General features: G+C 43.3%; 2 protein-coding genes across 4 annotated transcripts in view; one reads left to right on the top strand and one right to left on the bottom strand.

Moving 5' to 3' along the window:
* Positions 1–4,815, top strand: part of LIMS2 (LIM zinc finger domain containing 2) — a 33,623-nt gene extending 28,808 nt beyond the window's left edge. For 2 of the 3 annotated variants that reach the window (XM_065639957.1, XM_065639956.1), the window contains exon 10: positions 727–4,814. In XM_065639957.1, coding sequence (XP_065496029.1) covers positions 727–874 — 148 coding nt within the window. In that variant the 3' untranslated portion in view covers positions 875–4,814. Of the gene's footprint in view, positions 1–726 lie in introns of all 3 variants that reach the window. The other variant, XM_065639955.1, reaches the window with a different exon arrangement.
* Positions 4,816–6,409: 1,594 nt separating this feature from the next.
* The window catches only part of MYO7B (myosin VIIB), a 46,579-nt gene continuing 31,057 nt past the window's right edge, over positions 6,410–21,931 (bottom strand). The window contains exons 35-48 of the mRNA XM_065639669.1: positions 21,623–21,804; positions 20,685–20,812; positions 20,015–20,172; positions 19,370–19,523; positions 15,599–15,754; positions 12,908–13,013; positions 12,652–12,765; positions 11,684–11,771; positions 10,500–10,606; positions 9,852–10,037; positions 8,926–9,042; positions 8,148–8,231; positions 7,346–7,465; positions 6,410–6,559 (exon numbers count right to left, since the gene is read on the bottom strand). Of these exons, the coding sequence (XP_065495741.1) occupies positions 6,476–6,559; positions 7,346–7,465; positions 8,148–8,231; positions 8,926–9,042; positions 9,852–10,037; positions 10,500–10,606; positions 11,684–11,771; positions 12,652–12,765; positions 12,908–13,013; positions 15,599–15,754; positions 19,370–19,523; positions 20,015–20,172; positions 20,685–20,812; positions 21,623–21,804 (1,784 nt within the window). The 3' untranslated portion in view covers positions 6,410–6,475. The remainder of the gene's footprint in view (positions 6,560–7,345; positions 7,466–8,147; positions 8,232–8,925; positions 9,043–9,851; positions 10,038–10,499; positions 10,607–11,683; positions 11,772–12,651; positions 12,766–12,907; positions 13,014–15,598; positions 15,755–19,369; positions 19,524–20,014; positions 20,173–20,684; positions 20,813–21,622; positions 21,805–21,931) is intronic.

Below are 21,931 nucleotides of genomic sequence, written 5' to 3'. Positions count from 1 at the left end.
GCAATACATCTTTTTGCTGTGGGAGTAGGTGCTTATAATTCCACTGATTTCAGAACTAAAAGGGAGCTGGGACTCAGCATCCTCTCTAATTTATTTCCCTTCATTAATCTATTCTGTAAGAAGGTTGAGTGAGAGGAGGAGTCATTCAGCAGTATGGATTGAAGGCTCTAAACTTCCAGTAACTGCCTGTCCTGAAACACCTGCAGCTTCCATGTCTCCTTAGTCTGGTTGCTTCCCTCAATGACAGCATTTGCAATTGCACAGATTATTTTGAAAGAAAATATTATGCTAGTTACCTCAAATATGTAGAAGAGGGACAGAAAACAAAGCAATCCTACGTTTTTCCTTTCTCAGCTTCAAACCCTTATCCTACTATGCTGGGTTGGCCCCACTGGCCTTGTCTATGAAGGAGCTCTAATTTGTCACAAAGAGGACCTTTGAAGTGACGCTTCCATTGTATGATAACAACGTTATTATTATTCTACACTGATACATACAAACATATAGCAAAATCTTGCTCCTTATTTAACTAACGATACTAAAGACCCTAGTTCCCTGAGAAGAGCCCAATCTCTGTACTTACACGACCAGACGAGGAAGCGAGTTTTTTTATACATGCAGTAGAACACAAACAACAGCATTTACATAGATGCACAGAGACTTGATTTAGTGAAGCATATAGTTTGCAAATACCATTTTAATAGCTCACTGTTCTTTGTGTTAAAGGAATAAGTTTGTGGAGTTTGACATGAAGCCTGTATGCAAGAAGTGCTATGAGAAATTCCCTCTGGAGCTGAAGAAGCGCCTGAAGAAGTTGTCAGAGCTGGCATCCAAGAAGGCACATCCCAAAGCTCTGGATTTAAACTCTGCTTGAACAGGTCTGTCAGTCTAGTGACTGCACTCATACAGGCATAAGCTGCTGCTCACAGCAGCTGTTGATTACAGAGGCAATTACTAAGAACAGGTGAAACCAAAGCTAAGTAGTACCTTCCCCTGCTTCTGCAGCTTGCATTTTGACTATCCCTTTTCTCAAGCAATTGTCTATTAACGCTGTCAGAAAGAGGAATGTGATTCCTGCTTGAGCAGTTTCCAGGCTGCTTATTAGTTTACTAATAACAACTAATTCTGCCTTTGTGCACTTGTACACAGTCTTTCCTTCCTCAGTTGAACTGTGGTTCTCTCTCCATTCCTCTGTAGTCTAAGGAATTTGAAAACATTGATTGAGTGTAGGGGTGGAAAAAATGCTCTTTTTCAGTTAAAGTATAAAAATCTCCTACCCTGGGTGAAGACATTTTTAATTTTTCGAATATGTAGGCAAATATTCTGAAAGCTGTCACTGTGCTACATGCAAAATGTTCTGGTCTTTCTCCAGATTCCTACTGGGCATATACACAGTCTTTCTCCAGATTCCTACTGAGCATATACACAGTCCTTCTGGTTTGTAGGTTTATTGGGTGAACCCAGGAACCAATAGTTACAGCGTCTGCACTGCCCCCTTCTCTGGCTTATGTCCAATGTTAAGACAGCTGAAGAAGTTTGCTTTGCTGTTCTCTGTTCAGTGCTAAGGAGATTTCGATTGTCAAGGCCATGTCAGCCTCTTCAGAATAGATTGGGCTCTCCTTAAGGAGGAGGTGGCTATGGGAAATGAAAGATTTTGGTAGAAACCAACTCTATATTTTCTCCAGTTTGTCCTCTACTACAACATGGGTACTAGATCATCTAGAGGTCAGCACAAAGCATGTCCTGTCCAGTGCCATAACTGACATTACTTTAGGAAATGTGGCTGGAGCCTTGGTTATTCTTTTACATTATGAAATCAAATTGATAATATGGCACCAATTTAAGCATTTCAGTTTCCCCATCCTTCTCACTTTATTTGAAAGAAGGGTATACGCTTGTTGGTCATGCTCCAGAAAACCCAATTACATGAAGGTGTTTCTCATATTTATTGTTTGTAGCAAATGTAAACTTATGCAGAAAAAACCCAGGAAGTCTTTTTCTTAATGTTTTCACCTAAATAAGTTTCCCATCACCTTTCTTCTTAAGACCTGAGTGTGCTTAAAGAGAGAACCTCAGAGATGAATCTGTATAGCTTAAGCATATAGTTCTGCTCTGTAGCTTTGCCTGTCACTGATGCAGTTTCACTGGTCTGATTGCCTCTGCCATCACAACCCAAGGTGCTGAGAAATTTATTGGGTTTGAACATTCTCTGTTTCTTTAGGGGCAAAATAGTTGGAGAGTGTACCTGCCCTTTTTGCAAGGCAGACAAGACAAAAGGCACTGGAAGACTGCTGTCCCTTGCATCGTTTAAATCTTCTTAGAAGTGGCTAATTTAGTAGGTCAAATGAACACAGCAGCTGGGCCCAGGCTCCTCCATGCAGCCCCAGGTGAACTAGTTAGCAAGAAGTTAAAGCCTCCTCACTTTTTGTGTGTGTGAGCAGCAGCTGGACTGGGACAATGATCTACCTTACAGTTGTCTTCACTGCCATTGCCCTCTGCTCAGAGCAGATCTAAACACAATAGTAGCTAAAGCATTGATGGCTGTTAACACACCTGCTCTAGCTACTGCCCATGAAACCCCACCAGTGAGAGCACAGCAGTGCTGGGAAATGTCCTGCTTAACTGTGTGCAGAGAAGAATCCTGTAGGCAAGACCATCTCTTAGATACTGGCTTTACTAATTAAATTTCCTTCAGCTGTTTTGCTTTTTGTTGCTGTACGTTACCGTAAACTTTTAACTGGGCTATTCTGCATCTGCTGTAACACTGATGAGGAGACCGGCCTTAATTTTAACAGTAGAACTCTTCCATCCTCTTCTGACCGATATGCACTGCAGATTACCGTAACAGTAGCTGCTTTTGTCACTGCTTTAGGATGACGTGTGGCTAGTCACTGTCCTCTCACCAGCCTTCAAATGGTCTTCTAGTTAAGGGCACAAAGAGCAGCATGACTTTTGGTGCAGTATTATGTGGCCACTGCAAAGACTGGTCCTATAAACCTATTCTTTGGCATTTTTTTCACAGCATAAAACACAAGAACTACTGATCCAGGTGCAGTTCAGTATGTTATGCAGATTCTTCTCAGCATAAATCATTCAGGTCTGTTCCTGTAATCTCAGGCACAGGCCACATCTAATGCTAAATCTAAGCAGCTGTGTCTCTTCAGCCTTCTGGGAAGCTGCTGGAGGAACACACAGCCACAGAGCTCCTGGTAATACGGGAAGCCTTTGTGACTAGCAGGCAATACGTAATATTCTTTCAGTGGCCGCTCTCACGTTCAGCAATGGAAAATGCATGTATGGAGAGGTGAGTGGGATTACTTTTGTACTGCAAGCAGAGATTTAGTGTGTTGTGCTCTCGCTTTGTCTCATGCTAGAAATTCGGCAGACCTAGTAAGCTTCAGTGTTCAAAGGACAGTTGATACCATTCTCTTTGGTAAGTTCTGTAGGATTTGGATTCTGTCCTTATTTCTTAAATTATTAATTTTTTACAATTATTTTTCTTATATTCCTGCTGCCTATAGCCTGCTATGTGCAGAGTTACAGAAGTGAATATTACTGACATGCCCTTGGTGGGACAGTCGAACTGAAGGAGTAGGAGAAATAACTATAAATAGTTTAAATAAATGCATCTTCCTCTGCTTCTTTGAGTCCACTTTTTAAAAACTAAGTAGAATATAATGCAGACTTATGGATTCTCCTTAGTGTGGTGATAGGCTGACAGGTTGGTTGGTTGTTGGTTTTTTATAAATAAAGTCAAGGTCTCAGTCAGAAATAAGCTGCATGCATTTTTCCATTGCTGTAAACAGACATGCTGGCCAAATTCATCCTAGGTATCGCACCACTGGAGAGTATAGATTTATATCAAGGTTGAACTTGGCTCAGAAGTCTACACTTACTAAAAGCTGTTGTCTCATTATATACATTTATAGTTTACATTCATATTTATACATACCAAATTAAAATCACTAATATTCACTGAGTACACTTGAAAATGGTTTTGCTTTTAGAAACCAGAGTTTGTGAAGCTTGTTTGTATTCAAAGGGTATGTTAATCACTTGCAGTCTTTCTTTATGGCAACCTAATCTGCTCTCTAAAGTTTGCATCCTGGTTTTTATTTTAACAGCAGTCTGTGTGATAGAGGCAAATATTGTTCAACCTTCTGTACAGAGAGTTTCTAGATGTCACGTGTTTTGTATTAGATGATGTGACTGACACTTTTCTGAAAAGTGGTTGGATGGTAAAGGAATAGATTGGAGGCAGGCATAATAAATGTGGTTGTACTAGTCTGTAAAGCACTTTAAGTGCTGAGGATGGTCTGGACTGAGTAAAAGAATTAGCAGCTACTTGCCTTGGTTCAGGCCTTGATGAGCAGTGTGGATTCTGCATGGTGTGGAGCTCTCATTTTATCACACATTGCTTGTGCTGTCTAAGCAAAACGTGATTGTGGATTGAAATGTTGTAATACTGTGCCTTTTTATGTTCCTTTAATAAAGTTAACTGTAATACATTTTAAATCTTCACACGCAAAAAACCAAATGTGACACAGTTGTATATTATACGGTAAAAAAAAAATGACGTTTGCAGTGCTGAGCCAGAGAGCATTATGCACTCTGAGGAACTCTGAGGATTGCCCAGATCTGATGCATTGTCATGGTGAATTCATGTTTTGGAATTGTGCTGCTTCTGTGGTGATGCGTTGGTTGATGAGGCTGTGCAGAAAGGGGTATCGTACTCTTAGAGGCTGTGCCGTGTTGTGAATCTGACAAGTAGATGGGATGCTGTGCTCATTTACAGGCTGTAGTGGATGTTTGGTAGGTTTAGGTTACATGCATCTAGACCATATATTCAGTTTTCTTGATTTTCTGCAGTGTTTATTTAAAGCCAGAAACAAAACAGTTTGGCTGCAAAATTTCTTCTTGTACAGGTGAAGTATGGAATGCTTCTCACTTATAGCCAGTTAGGTCAGATATAGGATGACAAAACAACTAAAAGTAACCAGTCTCAAAAGTTTCCATTGCCAGCAATGGACATCACAGCAGGAATATCTAATTGCTTGCAAAGGATCGATTATTCTGACAAGTGTGGCACTCATTTAGATGCACAAAGAGAGGAGGGCTCTTCCCTGCCACCCATGTACCAAACTCCCATTAGGGTTTGAATTTCACACACACACATCTGAGGGAACAAGAGAACCATTGTGCATACACTGGCAAATGAGAGAGATCTAGCAGAGCTGCTTTTCCAGCACTGCCAGGTCGTGTCCCAAGGAACTTGGTGTAAATGCTTTAAGACATGTCCACGTTTTACTGTGAGCAAGGGAGGGCTCGTCACTGAGGACGAAGCGCTTGTTCTCTGATGGGGTAAGCATCTCTGCTTACTGCCACCACACTAAATACATGCTTTACAAGCTCTGAACACAGTCTGGGTCCTGTAGGACCAAAGTTGTGTGTTTACAACAGCCTTAGAGATGAACAAGTGGTCAATCAAATTTTACCACTCGAAGTGCCCGCTAAACAGGAAATAGAAAAAGATCAGGAGAAATTAAAGCTATTATTCTTGTCTCATGAACGAATGTCTGCATAACTCCAAGCTGAGAACATTTTTATAGAGCAGAAAAGTCTCTCTTCAACAGATGTCTGTTAGACTGAGTTCTTCCATTTTGATTTGCACTGAATAGCACATCTATCACTTGAAACAGGAAGAACTAAGTAAAAGTAATGGACCCCAAATCCAGACCTATTTCAGAGTTCATTTATGCTTACTAGAAACTGCATAGTAGAAAGCAGTTCTTAGTTTCAAAGTGAATTTAATTTAACCAGGGCAATGGCAAAGCAGTGGACAGCCTGACACTGGAATGACAGTTACATTCTGACAGTCGTAGTCTGCTGTAACTTGCCACTCATAACCTAGTGATAAAAGGATGAAAACCAGCATCTTACCTTTCAAGATGTCCAGTTATCCTACAACTAAAGGATTTCTCAACTCTTAGAATTTCCAACAGGAGGAAAAAAATAACATTACCTCATTAGCTTTGTTTGCAAAGCCTCAAGGAGTTTATGCATTTGGTAAGAGCATATACAACAAAGGGACATTTTCTTTCCAAAACGAAGACAACTGTGGATGTTTGTCTTTCTTGAAGAATGGAGGAGACTTAGAGTAACAGAAGAGGCTCTCATATTAGAGTTCCTCCACCCCCCACCCTCATATTACATTAAAATCCAGAAAAACTTTCTCTAAATCCAAAGTCTGAATGGAATTCTTATACTACATCTAAGACAGACAAGCGTCACAAATACTTGAAAGCCCGTGCTCACTTGAGCTTCTCTTGTGGTAATACTTTAGGAACACAGTTCATTTGGTGTGCGATCACAAGACTCATCATCAAGATTAATATTTTTTAAATGGCATTTATTCTGGGAGATGAAATTACAGGTAGTTTGGCACAAATACAGGTCATGGGCGCTGTTTCCACTCTCAGGCTGGGAGGTTCTTTTGCTTGTTTACAGCATTCATTAGCAGGCGTACATAGGATGTTAACAGGTCATCCATTTTGTAACCCTGCCAGAAAAGAAAAGTGTCTTTAAGTCTCTCCAATAGCTCCAGAAACAAAAATAACTATAATTTCTTCCCTGTGGTATCATCTTTTTAGGTTCTTCCCTGCACGGACATCTCTTCCAACAGCTATTGCTCTTTTGATAATTATTTATTTATTCCTCCCTCTGCTCTTCCCTTAACAGATGTACAAAACTTCACAGAGCATAGCTATACTGTCTCTTTGTCATTCAAACTAAAATTTTATTCTATAGAGGGGCATCTTGTACTCAGGAATTCAAGCTTTTCTGTGACAGAAGTTAACCCTTAAATGTTTTTCTGTTATCTTTACAAATTTACCTTTAAATATCAATACAATGATGCTTGTCTGGGTCTGTGGACAATCTGAATCCAGTTCTCAAAAGGTGGTACCACTCATTGAAATGTGTAAAATCTTACAAGGATGGTGTTACTGTGTAGATGGATCAAACCACACAAGACAAAAAGCCTCTTCCTTAGCATTGTGGGTAAGTGCAGCCTTGTCTTAATGTCTCAGGTAGAATTTTGATGTATGGGAAGAATTTGGGAAATTACTATTTTTCCTTATCTCTGTGGCTTACATCTTTATATCAGATGGCATTTATCTAACACCATTGAACCAGTTCTAAACTGCAATTTTATTGACATAGCAGTGAATGCTTTTTGTATCTGCACTGGTTTCAACATCTGTTTTGGCACCATTGTTTTGTAGCAATTCTGGATGTAAAGGAAAAATTAGGAGTTTCTTGTGTGTAAGTTGACAACTCTTCTTACCAGAGATGTCTCGCACAGGATGCGGCTTCCTCGTACCAAGTTCCCTATCGTCATGTGAAAGTATGTGCTCCCACTGCTCCAGTTGGAGATTTTATTGAAGGGGTAGACTGTTAAAATATCCTGTAAGGGGAAACAAACTGACCTATAGACAAATCCTCAAATGAAAGGAGGCTGTTATGTAAGAAAGCCTGCAGAGCCAGAACATTCTTTTTCTTTCTCACTTCATTTACAAACACAGTGGATCGAGGTAGTCTTGCAAGCATACTAGTGGTATGTTGTATTTTCACCAAGCAGGTGAGTTTTAATCACTCTAATGAGACTTCCTTTGATTATATATTGATCTTTGCCTTAGCACACTGCCATTATATTTACAATAATCTAAAACTCACTGGATATTCATAAAGACTTTTGCCTGGACACTTGGTAAGACCAGACTGTTTGGGTTATAGAGCTGGCAAACACTATCATTCGACCTGGTCTTTTTGACAGCTTGGGTTACCCGCAGAGCATTTTTCTGAAGCAGGTTCTCTCAGGTTCATCCATCTGCCTGATCTTATCATTTTACTGAGGTCCATCATGATTACCACTTCTTTTTCAGAAATGCTCTACGCCGTTTCTTTTCCAGTGTAGAAACTGCAAAGAAGTGATTTGGGGTAATAACATTTCTTCAGTTTCACACAGAAAATGAATAGAAGGACTCTACCCTCTCCTACTATTCAGGGAGAAGGTCCTGCTGCTGTCCCCAAATTAGCACAGTCAATTAAATCCTTCCTTAGACAGAGTCTTGAGAAGCAACTGTTACCTTTGTCTTCTGATGTATCACTGAGACTCCTTGCTTGTTGATTGCAATCAACACAATCTCTGGGAAATTTGGCTCTGAAGTTTGCTATAAATGAAGGCAGCACAAAATAAACAGGAGACAAAAAAATTATTCATGCTGGGTGCATAGTGACTGTTAACAGTGTCCAGTGCTGCTTGTTCTCTTTACCAAATAAGCACTGAAACACAAAGCTCTTCAATATTTTGTAGCTGTTGCTAAGGATGGCTTTTTTTGGCAATGTATTGATGACTTGAGCAGCTGCTACATAAATGCAGAATCAGGTCCATTATTTCCTAATATGATTGGATGGTTGGTTGGTTGCCAACCAATTAAGAGCTTTGCGAGGAGAAATTGAACGTAGCAAGTAGGAAATGATTCCTGGAGGTATCCACTGCAGAATGAGAGGACTGGTACAGTTCTGTTCTGAGGGAAGAGTCCCTAGAGTTACAAGATTTGGCAGCATTTTGTAGTGGAGAATGATGACAGGACAGTGAAGTATCCATATATAACTAAAGGACCCCATCTACTACATAGTTGAGATATTAAGTATTACAACTGGAACAACAACATAGCCCATAAATTACAGGCATAAGGGATAAAAAACCTCATCTCCCCACTCTCAAGGAACTGAGTTTTCCTCAGTAGATGATGGGAAGCCGGATTTATAATACGTTCTCACACAGATATGGAATTATAGTCAGTCTGTATCCCCCAGTGCTCAGTTACTACCAAAGCCATTCACACAGACCTCTCAACCTACCTTCACCTCAAAGAAGGCTGATCCAAAGGTTGGCCACCGGTGTATCATTTTCAGGAAGGCAACCTTGGCCTCATCCACAGTTTTTCCCTCATGTTTGCTATATGCTGCAGTAATGCTCTGTTTAGAAAATAGGACACAAAGCCTATTCAGTTGGGGACAGGCAGGTTTTCTGTGTCCAGACCATCACCAAGATCAGGCTTGTGTCCCCAGCAACTGAAGAGTGAAAAGGAAAACAGCCTACGATGCCATGAGGCAAAGTAGAGCCAGAACCTCCCCAGTGTTCCTTACTAATGAGTTGAGTGAAGGAAATCCAGGAGCCCAAGGAAATGGATTTCAGGGCAGAGGGGCAATATGGAATGAAACAAAATTCAGAAAGACAGTGTTCAAAACCCACAGACGTGTCACCTTTTCTGCTGAAACACGTAGGGTGAATTTTAGCTCTGCATTTGAAATAGTGTCCTGTGTCTTCCTCAGTGGACTAAGTGATAAGTACCTGCTGAAACTTTCTTGCCTTTTGGTGGAGAAAAGGGCCTTTGCTATGAATAGCATGCACATGCTGCAAGGTGACTGATTTGCTGGCCAAACTGTGAAAAATTTAGAACACAATTTTATTTTTCTCTATGAGATCTTCAAATCCTGAGTCCTGTTGCTGATTTTCCTAACTCTAACTCTTCTGAAAAAGGATTAGTATCTCCAAGAAAGATGCATATCTCAAATCAGTCATACAGGCCTGTGAGTATCTTTCAGAGATTTGGTGGAGAGGATGCAAAATCTGGATTGTAAGAGGCAAACCAGCAATATCCAATAGCAGTCTTCTGTAGCACTTTCAGAGACTGTCAGATCAAAAAAGTAGTGTGGCTCGATGTCTTTCCTCTTTCAGAAAGCTCTGTGGAAGCAGCATGATTAATGAAAGCTGATGTTCTTACCTTCCTCCACTCATCTGGTGAGATTGCTCGGAGCAGGTTGTCTGGCACCAGCTCCTTGAGGATTTTGGGGATGGTCGCCAGCTGTGTGCGGTCACTGTTGAAGCGCACTTTGTAAATCAGCCCTGCCAGCTGGACAGCTTCCTCCTTGGAACACTTGTGGTAGCCTCGGAGGTACTTTGGCAACTCCTGGAAAAGAGCAGCTATGAATCTGGACAGAATGGGCTGAAGCAAACACTGACTTACACATTGTAAATCTGTGAGGTCAGGATGTGAGTCTTGCCACAGTCCAAGGACATCCCAAGAACTTTCAACTCCTGGACGTTCTCTGGATGATCTTTAAAGTTCCTTTCCAACTCAAACCATTTTATGATTCTCCATACAACTACAGAGCAAGATGAGCACCTCCAGGGAACAATTAGATAAGGGAGCTGCACTCCTAACATAAGCAGTATAGCTAAAGTGTGAGGACTGTGAGAAATAAATCTGCTCCTGAAGCTGAGCTGTGCCCTCCAGAGGCATTTCTCGGGAGGCTCTCTAATGCAGGTCTTGGTGAGGGGGGTGGTAATACCCCAGCAGCTTACTTTCTCAGGAATATTTCTTGGATCACGTTGCCTGCTGTTATATTTATGCTTTAGGGAGCTGGTTTACCTGGTGGTAATGAAAAATGGAATCAGCTTTCAGGTCCTTCCCAGGAGTGACATTCAGCCACAGCTTTCTCATGAAGTACACCTCATAAGCCACAGACATAGCACTCCCTAAGGAAACAACATCTTGTTAGTATTCTCTGCATCACTGTGGGGTTCTGCAGTTTTTAAATGGCTTGTGAGTTTCTTCAGAAATGTAATTCTGATTTTAACAGTAACAAACAAAATTACTAACCAAAAAGTATAAAAGGCCATTTTTTATGACCAAGAAAGTGATTATTGTCAGTTCCTGGGCACTGATCATTCAGTGATCTAAGGTGCAGGCTCTTCAGAAATGGAGGAAGAAGTTGAGGGTGTCAGCAATATGTTTGCTATTTCTTGGTGCTCATGACAGCTGTTTGCCGATGTGCACCACACCTGGATTCTGTTATGCACGTACATTCCCTGGTGGCTGCATTTACAGAAATGAATTGTGATTTAGTGCATCCTGCATCAGCTGTGGGGAGAAAAGGGAAGTTAGAAAGTCTTAGATATGTGGAGAGGGCTTTAGGAAGCTGAACCTCAGCTGTCCTGACACAAGCAAAGGTCAGGATAAATGAATATGAAATTTAAGTTGAGTTTTATGTAGCTTTTGAAATTATACATGGAGGTATAGTGCAAAGAATTGCTGTCATTAATGTTTTAGTGTTTTATTCTAGCAAGTGTTCCCCTGGCAATACAAATTGTGATGTGGTATCACCAGGTAATAATCTAGACAACGATTTTCTAACAACCCAAGGAATGAGAGGGACACTGTGTAAAGAACCCATTTACATACGTTGGCTGATACCTGATCTGGCAATGCTGAGCCTTAGACTGTAAAGAGGATCAACCTCTAACTTGTGTGCACCCAGCTGTGTGTTTTAGATGCAACAAGTCAAAAAATCTCTGGTACCAATTTAAAATTTCTGGAGAGATACCCCCACAAAGATGTTCTGGTGTTTCTGATAGCCAGCACTTGGTTGCATCAGGTTACTGGATCTTACTGCTGGTGCAGGCTGTAACCGTGTATGTAGAAGCAAAAATGATATAATAAGGCTCTGCCACACACTTCCCAAGATGGAGTAAATCCTACTGGATAAATTTGCTGCTTCCCCAGTTCAACACAGCATCTCATGTAGCTTCTTGTCATGCTGGCATTCTCCTTACCGTCTTTCCCTGGTTTGTTCCTCCTGGTCCATTCTGTCACCTGCCTTAGTGAGTCGAAGAAGTAGTCTGCTTCATTCTGACTGATCACCTGGAAGAGGGCAAGCAATGAAGGGGAGAAAGGAGGAATTAGCAGATCATATAAAATACTGCCTGGACCAACATACCCAAGTGTCATGATGAATTTTCTTACCCTGTCTACAGTGAGAGAGCAAAATGATGGCAGGAAAGACAGAGGCAAGAGGAAGGAAGTAGAGAAATAGAAGGAAGAAGGTTCAAATGATTTACATTTCATATGGGAATTTCTATTGCATCTTCTGTTGCTTTTTTCTTTCCAGCCTGCTTATTGAAGTCAAGCTGAAGATACCCGCCTTATTCTTAGCCATCTCCTCTTTGTAAAATGTTGGCACGTATTGGGTTCCTCTTTTCAGGAACACAGCACGTCAGAAATTCCCTGTTGCTTGGACTCAGTGCTGCTTTTGCCTTGATCAGAGTTCCAGAGAGAAGGGACCTCTCAGCAGGGCAGCCAGCCCACACTTCAGCTCAGGCAAGACAAGCTTCTGAGGAACTGGTGCTGGTCCCCCACGGCTCTCCCTAATGTTAGTGGGTGCTGTAGACGTGCAGCCCCATCCTGGGCAGAGCCTGAACGGAAAAGTACTGAATCCAGCAGTACGCAACATGCAATTCGCTACCATCCCAGCAGCTGCAAGAAAGCCCATGCCTTCTCTGCTTTTAGTACCACTTGTGTACCGGTAGACTGATAGAAACTCTGAGTCTCCATCCAGCCCCTTCAAGAGATTCAAAATAATTGTCAGGTGCTAAAAGTTTGAGTCTAGATTGTATCCCTTTAGTAAAACAGAAGCAGTAATGACCTGCTCTGTTGCTTGGCTTCATATATGGCTGTTTATGTGGTCTGGTAAATAAGAGAAGGAGGAGAATCTGGCTACCTTGCCATAGTTGAGAAGAGTTACCTTGTCTGCAATCTTCACAAAGAGGCTGAAACCTTCCCAGGAGCTCAGCTGCAATTTGGAAGCGATGTTCTGACACAGAGTCCGGATTTTTGTGTTTGTTCTCACTTCAAACGTCTATGAAATAATGAGACTCTTGTTACACAGAGAAGAGGAAAAAATGAGAACACTCGATGTCTTGAAATGTGCTCCTGCGTGAACACAGAACACATCATGGCTGGGAAAGTGGTCAAGTCTGGGAAAACACGTACGTTCTCACCTGTTGTGTTTCATTGGGGAAGCAAATCTTGTGTGAGATCTTAGTGTTGTTCTGTAAGATGGCCTCAACCTCCACAGGATGAGGTGCCCACTTCCTGGAGCCACTCCTGGAAAATGCCACCACCATCATAAGAGAGATCAGTGCGGGGTGCTTAATCTTTGAGGAGCTGAACAACAGTATTCTATCCAAACAACAGACGCCATCCAAAATGCTAGTACTGGGCAATGGGGCAGGCTCCAACTGACCTTCACCCCAATGCAAATTCAGCGTATTAACAGTAAGAAAATGAGGGTCTTATTAGCAGGTATATTCAAAGTCTTTTCTACTCTGCAAGGAGGTTGCGTGATTAAGGCACCTTCCTAGCCAGTACAATCAGCCCTTCAGTGTATTCAGCAACATTTGTCCTTACTGTTATTGAAATGTGGAGATAGTAGCCACATTTTATTTAATTTTTGCATCAGCAAAAAGAAATGCATTCAGATACAAAATGAATTACAGCTCAGAAGGCAAGTACCAGGAAAGCTTGGAGGGCCACTAGAAGCATTACATTTTATGTAAGAGCTGGCATGTAATCACTGACTCAAGAGGTGCTTGAAAAGATGTTCTTTGAAATTATACCTCAGAGCAGAGCTGCCTTTTAAAGCAAAGGAACTGGCCCTGAAGTCTGAGTCATGCAGAAACCTTGATACAAGTGAGGACAAATCTAGCACATTACCTTCTGGGGCTGGTGTTTTCCTGCCCCCAGTGGCATAGAGCAGGCTGTACATCGTATTTTGTACATCGTAGCTTATGGGCCAAAATCCGCTCTCACACTGGGCCAGTCTCTCAGGAAAACAGATGAGTCTGGCATCCAGCTTTAGTTGTGTGGATTCAAAAACTATTTTTTTCCCTTAAATAAAGCAGCAGTTCTGTTTGGAGAAGGAAAACCTGACTGTAACCAAGTTGAACAGCATGTGCTTTGGTACTGGGCCAGATCTGCTTAACACCCATCAGGGGTGCTCGCTGGTTCCCCAGCCAGGAGTCGGGATGAAGCTGTAAAGCTGTTTATGGAGGAAAAGGCACACCCAAGGGCTTAGCTGGCTTCTGCTCCGCCTGTTGCAGGTCAGTCCTTTGAGCTGCCAGCTCCTCACTTTCCAAAGAGAGCAGGTTACTTACAGCAAGAAGTTGGACTAGATGATCCTTGTAGGTCTCTTCCAACTGAAATGTAATATTCTATCCTGTTCTATTCTAAGCAAGTGCAGGTTTAATCTTAGGAAAAGAAATGCTCTTAGAAAACAACATTTGTCTTTGTTCCTCTTCTTCCCATCCCCCAGGCTCCAGATCTGGGGCACTTTAGCAGACAGAATTTTCCTTCCAAACAGCCCATGCTGCTTTCCCCTCTCTGTTTCCTCACTCTAAAGCAGCTCTATACAGCTCAATAGGTTTAGAGCATAAATAGCACATGATACAGGGGAGGCAGGAGATTTTTAGTCTTCTCTATAGGAAAAAAAAAAAATTAATAGCATTCCTCACCATGCATGTTTCAGGCACTTCAAAGGCGAGTTCAATGTGCAGTGACATTTCCCTAGCAGTGCCAAAACATCCACAGCAAGGGGGAGAGCCACTGCGTTAGCATTCCCCTCCAGCCTGGCCCACGGGGCTCACACACCAAATGCAGGGCCCAGCCGAAGAGAAGTGGGAGGACAGAGGAGCTGGAAGGAGAAATCATTGAGCAGCTTCTTTACTGAAGAGCTCTGTGGCAGGCAGGTGGTTAACTCACAGCAGCAGCAAAAGGGAGAAAGTTGGGGTTAACCTCGATGCCAAAACACTCTGTTCTCAGAGTGTCGAGCTGGGTAATTCCAGTGCCTGGAGACATGTAGGGAAACCTTCCCCCTACAGTTTAATTGAGCCTTCCTGAAAACCAGGTAGGCCTTCCACTATATCTGATCATGCCGGTTTCATTACACCAGCAAGTCACTCAGGAACTTCGGAAGCACTGCGGGCTGCAGGCCCTATTGCTTCAGCCTCACCTGGACAGGGGAAATGCTTGGAGGTCTGAGAAGTGCCCTGGTGTGAGCAGCCATGTAAGTCTCAGGGCTTTGCTCGTTTAGGTTTCTTCAAAGGACAGGAATTGATTGTGGTGATCGTCTCTTCCCAGCATGGATCTGCTTTGCTTCGCCGTAAGAAAACCAACAGAGCCCCATCAGCACTCTGCAAGTGTCAGTGACTTCAGTGGTGCCACCTCACTAGGAGGAAAACCTGGTGGTTTTAGCTGCACGTGTGCAGCTCTGTGCTACTGAGATTCAACAAACTCAAGACTAATCATCAGGCATATGTAAGGTGGGTATGTAGATGCTGCCTCACCAAAGGAAAGCAAGGTCAGAACCTCATCAGTGACAACTCAGCATTTCATTTCAAGCTGCATGCCCTTAAGCATGTTTGAAATACTCAGTTCTGGGAGTCAAGTGATTATGTGTGATGCTGAACTTTTAAAAATATTGTTTACTCTGTGAAAGAAAAAAGTGAAACTGTGATAAACAACCTAGCGGTTGAAAGTCCATGAGAGAATTTAAAATAATGATCGTTTAAAAGAAAAGGATGTAAAGAGAGGAAGGAAAGTAAGAGTCTCAATATTTTAGTCCATGTGATTTTTTTGACACCTGATTCATTATTTTTGAACACTTTGGGCTGGCTATATGCTGGATCGTTTACCTCATCACTGTCTGAATCCTCCGACTGCACTCCAGGGCCAGTGTCTCTTTCTGACGAGTCTCCATGAACTTCTGGGCATGTTGCAGCAGTGACTTGCTGGGCGGGAACAGGCCGGTACAGAGCCAAAGGAGCTGCCAGCCCTTGGTCACACTGTACCTGTGAGCACAAAGCAAACGGTTCTGCTACAGCCACATATAATTCTTTGCTTGACCACGCACCAGCTACAGGGAGGAGAAATACGCTCCCATTGTGGTATGTTGTGCCATTCAGCAGAGAGCTGCAAACCAACAGAGCCCTCACACAGGATCTGGCAGTGTTTTCTGTGCGAAGTCCACAACCCGTATATGAGGACAATGCTAAATCCTAGCTGATAAATATTCATGACAGTTGCAAATCTCATGAATAAATATAAGCACCCATTTAACAGTCATCTTGGCAGCAGTGACCCTGGTGCCATCTTGTTGGGAAGCCACTGTCAATTTGCTGTTCAAGCTCACTTTTATTTGGATTGTGCTTTATCAGCTGCTTGTAATTCACCTGTCCTCTGTGCTCACCAACTTCGCTCAGAGCACAAGCACTTTGCTTGTCATTGACTTTCACAGGAATCACAGAATCACAGAATGTTAGGGATTGGAAGGGACCTCAAAAGATCACCTAGTCCAATCCCCCCGCCGGAGCAGGAACACCCAGATGAGGTTACACAGGAATGTGTCCAGGTGGGTTTTGAATGTCTCCAGAGAAGGAGACTCCACAACCTCCCTGGGAAGCCTGTTCCAGTGCTCTGTCACCCTCACTGTGAAGAAGTTTCTTCTCAAATTTCAGTGGAACCTCTTGTGTTCCAGTTTGAACCCATTACCCTTTGTCTTACTGTTGGTTGTCACTGAGAAGAGCCTGGCTCCATCCTTGTGACACTCACCCTTTATATATTTATAAACATTAATGAGGTCTCCCCTCAGTCTCCTCCAAACTAAAGAGCCCCAGCTCCCTCAGCCTCTCCTCATAAGGGAGATGCTCCACTCCCTTAATCATCTTTGTTGCCTTACGCTGGACTCTCTCCAGCAGTTCCCTGTCCTTCTTGAACTGAGGGGCACAGAACTGGACACAATAATCCAGATGTGGTCTCACCAGGGCAGAGTAGAGGGGGAGGAGAACCTCTCTGGCCTACTAACCACCCCCCTGCTAATACACCCCAGGGTCCCATTGGCCTTCTTGGCCACAAGGGCCCAGTGCTGGCTCATGGTCATCCTGCTGTCCCCCAGGACCCCCAGGTCCCTTTCCCCTATACTGCCCTCTAATAGGTCATTCCCCAACCTATACTGCAACCTGGGGTTGTTCCTACCCAGATGCAAGACTCTGCACTTTCCCTTGTTATATTTCATTAAATTTTTCCCTGCCCAACTCTCTAGCCTGTCCAGATCTCGCTGGATGGCAGCACAGCCCTCTGGTGTGTCAGCCACCCCTCCCAGCTGGGTGTCATCAGCAAACTTGCTGATAGTACACTCAATTCCCTCATCCAAGTCATTGATGAATATATTGAACAATACTGGCCTCAGTACTGACCCTTGAGGCACTCCACTAGATACAGGCCTTCAACTAGACTCTGCCCCATTGACCACAACTCTCTGGCTTCTTTCCTTCAGCCACTTCACAGTCCACCTCACTACCTGATCGTCCAGACCACAAGTTCCTCAGTTTAGCAGCAAGGATGCTGTGGGAGACTGTGTCAAATGCTTCACTGAAGTCAAGGTAGGCCACATCCACCGCTCTGCCATCATCTATCCACCTTGTTATGTCTTCATAAAAGGCTATGAGGTTGGTCAAGCACAACTTCCCCTTGGTGAAGCCATGTTGACTGCCCCTAATGACCCTCTTATCCTTGATATGCCTTGAGATGGCACCAAGGATAAGGTGTTCCATCACTTTCCCAGGGATGGAGGTGAGGCTGACCGGTCTATAGTTACCCAGGTCCTCCTTCTTGCCCTTTTTGAAGACTGGAGTGACATTTGCTTTCTTCCAGTCCTCAGGCACCTCTCCCATTTCCCAAGACTTGGCAAAGATGATGGAGAGCGGTTCAGCAATGACCTCAACCAGCTCCCTCAGCACCCGCAGGTGCATTCCATCTGGACCCATGGATTTATGGATGTCCAGATTGCTTAATTGCTCTGCTCCCTAACCCAATCCTCATCAACTAAGGCAAACTCCTCCATTGTCCTGCCTTCCTCTGGGGCCTCAGGGGTACAGGACTCCTCAGGACAGCCTTACACAGGACTTTCCTTACACGTGCCTCTGCTCTGAAAAATAACAGGAAGATGACATCGTGTAATGAGGTAGTTACAGTTCTTAAAAACTCCAGATCAAGTTTGCACATTTTTCAGACAGAAAGCCAGCTCTTCCAGCCTCTTGACCTGTGAAATCTGCCAGTCGAAGCTCTTCTGCAGCCAGGAGGTCATCAGTCTTGGTCAGTCTTTCTACTTTCAAAGCCAGGAGCAGAACACACTCCAGCTGTGTCCCAGGGATTGCTCCAAAACACTAAATGTTGTGAAGTGGTTTTCGTTGGGTTCTGAATAGGCACCAGACTGATGAATAAAGGGGTCCTGGCTTCTTTATTCACATTTACTTTTGTAATTTTGCAGATGAAGACACACTATTTTAATCCCGTTTATACACTATAGATCAGTGGTGTTTGTGTCTGTTTGAGAGCATGACATGGTCCACAGGGCAGCAGCCTGGGAAGGGTGAAAGATTTGTTGCTCTGGCTGTTCTAATGAAAATATATGGAAATAGCCACCTTTCAAGCATTGTTTTTTCCACATCAGTGATCCCTCTCAAAACAGTGAATAATCCGCTGGACTAAATTGGTAAGAGTATATCAGGCATGGCACTGGCACCATGGTTACAGACTAGGCATTAAATAGCCTGTAAGATTTACTGCACACAAGGAAACTTACCATTTAATAGTTATACACATGGTAAAAGTTCCACTAAGTTTAATATCTGTGGAACAGTAAGAAAGAAAATAGACAAACAGAAGCTCCTTCTCTAATTTACGCAGTGACACACTGCAGCTAGAAACAGACAAACCATTTTGTTAATAATTAGTGTGATTTTAAGCTTCTTTTTGCAATTCAGTTTCCTTTGAAGTAGGTTGAATTAGCATTTTATGGGTGGGGAAGCAAAACACTAGCCTGTTTCGGCAACTTACACATGGGCTGGGGCCTGTGTAACCAATCTTTTCTGCAAGCCAGCTGTGTAACCTAATTAATAGAACTACTCCAAAGTATTCACTGGTGGTAAAAGATCTAGTGTGAACTGTGTGCTTATAAGAGGGAATTATAGTCATTGGGAAACTCAAAATAAATGGAGGGCTGGCAGCACAGTTGCTGAAAGCATTCAAGAACTCCATGCAGTGCCATATTTTCTCCGCAGGCTACCTCGGGAGCAGGAGAACTTTAGAAACCTCCTGCCTGCCTCGCACCGTACTGCCCAGAGACGAGCACGGACCGCTGATGGGAGCAAAGCAGCAGCTCAAGGGAGACAAATAACAGTCCCGCTCTGTGACCTGTCCCTGCCAGTCACTGCTCCTCAGTGCTCTGCTAAGGTGAGCCCCACAGCCCTGCCTGGAACAAGGCAGAAGGGAAGGGGTCACTCCAACATGGGGCTGTCCTTCCTCTCTGCCCCCACCCTGTCACAGGTGTAGCAGGGAACCCTGCTCACCACCTGTACTTGAGCCCAGACTCTGCACAAGCCAGGTGTTTGCACCCAGGTGAGTACCTGTTTCTATTCTCCGTCAGTTGCTTCATAATCTGACAGTAGATCTCATCCCGCAGGACCTCCTCCTGGATGGCTGCTACAAATATCTGGTCAGTGACTTCCACAGAGGAGTGTGCCTGTTTTGAGGGATAGTCCCCCATGAATTTCATGATGGGTGAATGCGCTGTTAAGGACGAAAGGAGGGCAATTTGGGAAGGTAAATGGGAAGTCTCACCTGGATCCTAACATGTTAGTGACTCTGTTGATGTCTAAGTGACAAATACTGGGAGAAGGCTCTGGAACATACTCTCTGCCTGTCCCCTGGCCCTTTTCCCTGTGCAGCAGTCACTGCTTGGCTATGACTTGTGCTGTATTAGTTGTTTGCTCTGGGAATATGCAGTAAATCTCACTCACTCCTAAAGCCACATTCTCAGTTAAGTGAGCCATCAGGAGCTGTGGAGCATTGGGAGGCAATAGGAACCTTTTCTCTGTAGACAAGGGAAACACTGCTAAGTCATGCAGAGCTGATACTCCCTACCTTGATATCAACGTATCCGTTGTAATATGGATGTGGTATTATCTGAATGGAGGCGAGTTCAGCAGAGGGACCTAGCTCTTTCTTCCCCTGAGTGTTCTTGGGTCCCAAAGAGAATAATAAAAGGATATCAATGAAGGCCTGACAAGCCAAGTCCCGAAGATCAGGGTCTGTGCACGCTTTCTTTAGCAAGGGCTGTTTCAAGGGCTCCTTAGAGTGTGCCCACAGCTGGCTGCGCCCACGGGATTTCTGGAGAACAGCTTTGCTGATGGATTCCTTCTCAGGAGTCCTGAATGAAGACAAGTGCAGGCAATACAAAATTACTGGATTGATATCGCTATGAACATAGGAGGTCATTACCACAAAGACTTATCCCTAGGCATGTTCTTTCCCAAGACAGCGATTGTGTATCTCATTTGATTATGCAGGTCAACAAGAACAGGAAGGGAGAAGGCTTGCAAAAAGAAGAGAGGTTTTAGAAGGCTAATTTCTCCTTTACTATCTGAGGCCTGCAACGTTGTGTATCCTCGCTAGCTGGTAAGTGCTGAAGGGATGAGAAGTAAAAATAAGGCGTGCTGAAAATAAATAACTCTAGTGTCTACCCTTCCATTTGCATTTCTGCAGACAAAACATACAAGTAGGCCGTGTGCCAGCATCTCTGCATGTCCAAAGTCACAGTTACAGGGAACAAAGAGAAGAAACCCAGTCAGAAACAGGAGATGCCATTACATCCTAGGCTTTAAGGATCACTGAAGATCAACAAGAACTTTCCTAGGGCATGCACTACACAGAGAGCTTCACCTGAAGTGTTCGTAGGAGAACTCCTCCAGGGTGTAAGGCTTCACTTTGAGATCCTCTTCATCAGGTTCGTCCATGGAGGAGTTCTGTGAAGCTGTCCTCCTCTGGTCTGGAGACATCATCAGCAAACTCTGGAATGACACAGCCACGTAGGGATGTCACATGGACACACGTCTCTGCATATATTGCCAGATGTTACTCAGCATTTACATGCAGATGGCGTGTACTAAGCCTGAGTGCTCTGTGGTGCAGGAGACCTTCTGTCCCCTAAGCAGCATCTTTCAGAGACTCAAGAAAGACTTGGAAGTAGGAGACGCAAGGAAGTAATTTCCATAGACCCAGCAGTAGTGGCCGTCAAAACATGTGTGATTATCCAAAGCACAACACTTGTTAAAAGTGGACTTACTAACCACTCGTGTTTTTCCACAACATTTTCAGTTTTTTTCTTGTTAGCACAGCGTCCAATATACTGAGTCTCCAAAACTAAAGATAAAATTGTTAGCAGAGTGATAAATGGGAAACGTGGTGTTGACTCCCTCAAATACTATATTCTTTTAAAGCAACCTGCTGCAATTAAAACTTTTCTTGAAACCAGATGTGCAATTACCAGTCAAGCCAAATGTGAATGCCGGCAAATTCAACTGCACAACCATTTTCATTCATTGCTACCAATTCCAGGCGCTGAAATCCCTAATGGTAACAAACCATTATTTTGAAAGTCGTTCTTTTTGTGCAACTGCAGTCTTCTCCTTAAAGTTTGGCCTAGGTTTAGTTTTGTTTTCAGACAGGGCAGAATGAAATGCTTTGCTTCAAGGAGAGGTATAGAACTTGTCTGACTTTGGAGGAACAATTAGCTTCCAGTTATAAATTTAATCATATTTAACACTGTTGTTATCATTTATCTTTCAGTCTCTTCAAAGAGAGTGCTCAGCTTTCCTTACCAGCACTTGACTAGAGGGTTTTGTGAGAGAAGGAATGATGTAGATTTCTTCCAAAAATACATTCCCTGTTTTGCCTGTCCTTTCATTCTGGGCAGAGATCCAGCCAGAGTTTGCATTCAGCCTTTTGTCTTCAGTGAAGATTAGCAAGTCTCCCTTCTTGAAGGACAGGATGGCAGGGTCTTCTGGAAAACAGAATAAGGGAGTACTGTTCAGGCTTGACAGTCCAAGAAAATGCAAATGGATTGCAACATGAAAGACGAGAAATATATTATGAAGGCTTGAATTCAATTAGCAGCAGAAAGTGATTTG

Source organism: Caloenas nicobarica, chromosome 8 (assembly GCF_036013445.1).
Source record: "Caloenas nicobarica isolate bCalNic1 chromosome 8, bCalNic1.hap1, whole genome shotgun sequence".
NCBI lineage: Eukaryota > Metazoa > Chordata > Aves > Columbiformes > Columbidae > Caloenas > Caloenas nicobarica.
Note: the sequence above shows the minus strand (reverse complement) of the source record. Positions and strands in the feature narration are given on the sequence as shown.